This window comes from Trichechus manatus, unplaced genomic scaffold (assembly GCF_000243295.1).
Source record: "Trichechus manatus latirostris isolate Lorelei unplaced genomic scaffold, TriManLat1.0 scaffold00029, whole genome shotgun sequence".
NCBI lineage: Eukaryota > Metazoa > Chordata > Mammalia > Sirenia > Trichechidae > Trichechus > Trichechus manatus.
The window spans coordinates 10788450-10794040 of record NW_004443965.1 but is presented as its reverse complement, the minus strand read 5'-3'; the positions used below and the strand labels follow the sequence as shown (position 1 = coordinate 10794040).

Here is a 5591-nt window from a genome sequence, read left to right as displayed (position 1 = left end):
CTTCCACTTTGTTCTTCCTCTTCGGTAATACTTTACTTATCTGGGGCCTCGTCTCTTTCCATATTAAGTTGGTGATTTGTTTCTCCATCTCCTTAATAAATGCCATTGGATTTTGGATTGGGATTGCATTGTATCTGTAGATCGCTTTGGTAGAATTGACATTTTCACAATGTTGGGTCTTCCTATTAAAGGATTTCTTTTTGATTAACGTACTGAGTAGAATTGTAGCATATGGCTGTGTCCAAGGGTTCTGAGTTGGTAGCTGAAATCCAGCTTGTGCTCCACTTGTTTTGATGTTGCAGGGTGGTCAGCTTAGAGGAAGGGGTGCTGCTTTCTAATTGATTTGATCAGAAGTGGCACTTTACTTGTGATGTTAGATATGTGAGTGGGTGCTTTGATTTGTAATATATTCTAATCCAGGTTTAAATAAATAATTTTTGCCTATAATGAGAAGCTTTTTGTTAACATGAATGTCATTAATTTTAGACCTAGATCTGAACCATTTCTCCTTTGATAAACTTGAAAACATAAATATTCATAGGTATTAAAACATAGTATGCTTCTCAGCCTTGCTCATAAACCCTTATGTTTTTAAAACTATTTAGTATGTGTTCACTTTTGTGGACTGTTACTAACTACTTATTTTATATGTGTATATTTGCTTAACAGGCTGTTTACAAAAATTATAGGCACTTAAAAACTTTTCTAGTATTATATCAATAAATTTATTTATAATACTAAGGAAATGAATAAAATGTCAAATTTGTTTTATTATCAGTAGGTAATCTGTTACAGGTAGTCTTTTATTTATGAGAAGAAATGTATCTGTTGCTTTTAAAGTGTAATTTCCTCATTTAAGAACCAGTGTTTCAACTTCCCCTTTAATAATGACTTTGCAAAAGTCGTCAAGTGTGTTACTACACCAGGGTATTCAGTTTCCATAGTTTTACCCTAAGAATCCACACTAATTACTAAGCATATATGCTGTTTGCAAAGTTGCTTTGACTTACATAATTTAGCACTGTTGTGTAGTTACTTCCTATGAGGGATGTTTCTTGCTTTCAAAAAATAAAGGTGTTCCCAATACAATTCTAAAATTGCCTCTACATTCTTTTATATGATACCTTTTCTTTAAATCTGTTTTTGGTATTACTTAAGACACCTTATGAAACAACAACAAAAAAATTTTTTTAAAATTCTATTTCTTTACTAATAAGAGCTTTTTTTAAAATTCTATTTCTTTACTAATAAGAGCTTTTTTTAAAATTCTATTTCTTTACTAATAAGAGCTTCTTAAAGTTGATATGTAATTTCGTTAAGATTCTGACATATTGTCTTCCAAGAAGGAGAGTTGATATAAAAAAATACAAGTTAGAACTTAAAAAGTATACTTTCTTCCTTCATGATTCCAGATAAGGGAAATGAAAATTTACACCATTTTCTGGTACAGAATGTTCCAAAAGACTTAGCTGCTCACAATTCCCAGTTAGACTCAGTTCTTAGCCTTTGCGATGACAATAATTTTATGGTCAGAAATAATGAATATGTTTGTATGCTGAGTTGAATGGCCAAGACCAAGATTTATGGTGAAAGTATTGTGGAAGAAAAAAAGAAAGCTATGAAAATATGCTGGTTTAAAATGTTTAAATTAATATTTCTACCCCTCTTTACCCACCAAAGATTTGAAGTAGCAGCACTAGTTAGAATTCTAGAGACTATTTGAATATAGGAAAAGAAACTGATGCTTCAGGAACTTCCTCCTATCTTTTAAAGCCCTGTAATTTTAAGTGTGATAAATAATGTTGTGAAATAATTACTTTGTTTACATTCTAGAAGTATATCATAGGTATTCTGTAAGGAGTGATGTTCCTCCAGGCAGTCATCTTTATTTCTATTAGATTATATATTTCTTGTGGATGAGAAATCATCATTGTATCGTCCATAGCACAGCATATATATTTGTTTACAAAATAATCATTACAACAAAATATTGTTTGAATTTTTCCTGTTCATTATATAATAAAAATTAATTCAATAATTTATTTTAAATGAAAGCTACAGAATAGAGTCTTGCCTTTAAGAATTATTTATTCAAATATTTTTCTGATTTAATATTGGATTATGAAGTAATAATTTGCATCCAATAGTAAATAAATGTTTTAGTTCCTACCATATGCCTGTATCATGTTAGATGCTGTTAAGATTATTAAAGAATAAATGCTATCACCTTCTGTATCCAAGAAGCTTCCTTCTTGTTGGGGAGCCAGGACATTGAGTAGTGGATAATAAGAGGTTAGAGAGAGAGTTGAATGGTGAGTTGAGGAGGGGAACTATCTTATTTTGTACAGAGTTTATAAGAAGTACAGGAAAGATTCCATGAAGTAAATTACTTCTAAAGAATGGATGATATCGTTATACCTGTATTTCTCTGGAATGTACCAGTTTTATGAATCTCCTTTCAAATCACAAATATTTCTAGGAGTGATCATACATACCTCATGTCTGTATCTATAGCTGACACATAAATTGTTAGGCAGTAACTTAACAGGCAGCAGAGAAAAAAGAGTAGGTGTTAGGATGAGGAACAGGTAAAGAAGAAGGGGCTGCCAGTGGGATTACATAATTTTGCTAGGCTGTGTTGTTAAAAATCATTGTGTGAAATGTAGGTTGCTGGCCACTCTTGCACAGACTCAAAATTTAGGTAGTTGGAAGAAGAAACCAAAGCATAAAAGATCCAAAAGGAAACCCAGATAACCAACCAATTAGAATTGTTTCTAAAATAAATTGTAGCAAACTTCATTGTCTGGACTTCCTCTGAAAGTACACACAGTAAACTCTGAATATCCATCTGATCTAATTGTTATGTGTTTGAGAGGGCCAGGATGTACATTATTTTATAATGTCAAATGGAAAACAAGTTAAAAAATCCATAATGAGCAAACTAGAAAATCATTATAGGTTTTGGCTATTTACTCTAAGGACAGATAGCCTGGTAGAACTGGTAACTCCTAGATGTGTCTTTATGTTACAGCTAAAAATATAATGATATATGTTCTGAGGATATTCCTTGCTAGAAGCTATAATAATAGCAGATAGTATTGATTTTGTAGACTTACTATATGACAGACCCTGCTGCAAGTATTTTGCATAATTATGTTTCATCACTCCCACAGGCCTTAAATATAGGTGGTATTCTCATTGTAGGAATGAGAGATAAAGCTCAAAAGACAAGGTCAAATGGTTAGTAAATGGTAGAGTCAGAATTTGAATCCAGTTTCTTCTGGCTCCAGAACTAGTTGTCTTTACACTACAAGATAAAGTAGCATCCTGTATTCTTTATTTAGACATTGTAGACATGTACATGTAGAAACTTGGATTGGTGTATGTCTTAGTCATCTAGTGCTGCTATAACAGAAATACCACAAGTGGATGGTTTTAACAAAGAGAAGTTTATTTCCTTACAGTAAAGTAGCTTAAGTCCAAATTCAGGGTGTCAGCTCCGGGAGGCTTTCTCTCTCTCTTGGCCTTCTCATCAGTGTTCCCCCGGACTAGGAGCTTCTTGGGTCAGGGACCCCGGTCCAAAGGACACGCTGTGCTCCTGGCACTGCTTTCTTGATGATATGAGGTCCCCCTGTCTCACTGCTCACTTCTGTCTTTTATATTTCAAGAGATTGCCTCGGAACACAATCCAGTCTTGTAAATTGGGTCCTGCCTCACTAACACAACTGCTGCCCATCCTCCCTCATTAACATCATAGAGGCAGGATTTACAGCATATAGGAAAATCACACAATACCAGGAATCATGGCCCAGCCAAACTGATACACTGCATTTTTGGGGGGACATAATTCAATCCATGACAGTGTATGATTTTGTTGCGTCTATTCTCAACAACATAAAAAATATATAATAACAACGATGTAACTTTGGGGAGGTTTTATGGAGTCTACTCTCTGTAGCTATGATTTTTAATAAAATTTGTTGGGTGTGATGAAAAAATTAAAGGCAGGAAAGCACATAATATATACACTTAATATAATATATACGGTTCTATTTTAGAAATAGTGCAAAGTTGCCTTTTTAGAGAGTACAATTGATGTATCTCTTGCCAATCCCAAACCTCTGGGTAAACCCAAGTGTCTTTTTCTGATTCTTATTCTTAGACTACTGAACATACCTGGAGATAATTACATATTGGTACTGATTTGCTCTACTACAAATTTTGTTTTCCAGCTTTACTCGGCTCTCAGTGGCACTTAGAGTTATTTTAATCATCTAGTCATTTCCTGTTACATCCTCTACAACTACTGTTTCAAACTTTTCATTCTTCTTAAGCTTCCAATCCTACCTACCCTACTCTACCTCACTCTTAACAGATAATCTCTTACCTCATCTAGAAAACGGAGAACTTTATATCCTGAAATCTGTAGCTTGTCTTTCTTTGATCTTCTTAAACTCTGATTTACTTCATGTCCACCCCCAGTCTTCCTGTGTCCAAATTGATCAGTCCTTTGAGGATAGTCAAGTTTCTTAATAGCCATCTGTCTGTCCCAACCCACAAACTACGTGTAATCTTTCCCTTCCCTGAATGTCTGTCTTCCATAGAATTTATCTGGACTTCTGTGGCTGTTTTACTTTCTAGTAATTTCTAGCTGTTTTATTTACAAGTTTACTTCTTTTCTAAGGTCTTTGAGGAAAAAAAAATCCATATCTAACCTATCTTTATGTTTCTCACTGCCTACTACGTAATATGTTATTAGATTTAAGGAAGACTTGACAGAAGTTATTATAATTATATGTTATATTGAACTGTGCGTAGGTCTCATCCCCTAAAAAAAATTTTAATTTATTATTTCATATTAATTTATATCAGGAAAGAAAAATGGTCATTGTGCAGTTAAAAATGTTTTTGTTTTGTTACAGGCAGCTGTTAAATCTAAGAAAGCTACAGATACCTACAAAATCTATGTGGAAAAATATGCATTAGCAAAAGCTGATTTTGAACAAAAAATGACAGAAACAGCTCAGGTTGGTATTTTTAAAGCTTTGAGTCTAAATATTGACTTTATCAGTCAGAGAAACAGAATGTTTATATTTGTATATACCTATTAATTAATAGAATTTTTCAGTCATAATTTTTTGTGTTAAAAAGTTAAAATGCACAATCTCAGTGTTAATAGCATTTAAAATAAAATAAATAGTATTTAAAAAATACACATCTTATTTTGAGGTTGAGGACCAAGATGCAGAAATTACAGTGTTGTAAGAGATTTATTCAGGTAAATTGGAAGAGGCTGTTTAAAGATAACTCGGAAGAATGAGGGTATTAGAAGATGGCTGACATCAAGGTAGAAATTAAGAATAGAAAGAGCAAGGAAAAAAAGTCAACTACATGGAAACTGAATAATATCCTGCTTACACATCACTGGATAATAGAAGAAATCAGAGATGGAATCAAAAAGTTCCTAGGGACACAGCAAAGGCAGTCCTCAGAGGACAATGTATAGCAATAGACGCACATATCAAAAAAGAAGAAAGGGACAAAATCAAAACATTAACTACAGAACTCAAACAAATAGAAAGAGAACAGCA

General features: G+C 33.1%; 1 protein-coding gene across 1 annotated transcript in view; it reads left to right on the top strand.

Moving 5' to 3' along the window:
- FCHO2 (FCH and mu domain containing endocytic adaptor 2) overlaps window positions 1-5591 on the top strand; it is a 153647-nt gene that overhangs the window by 55766 nt on the left and 92290 nt on the right. The window contains exon 6 of the mRNA XM_023729450.1: window positions 4923-5027. Coding sequence (XP_023585218.1) covers window positions 4923-5027 — 105 coding nt within the window. The remainder of the gene's footprint in view (window positions 1-4922; window positions 5028-5591) is intronic.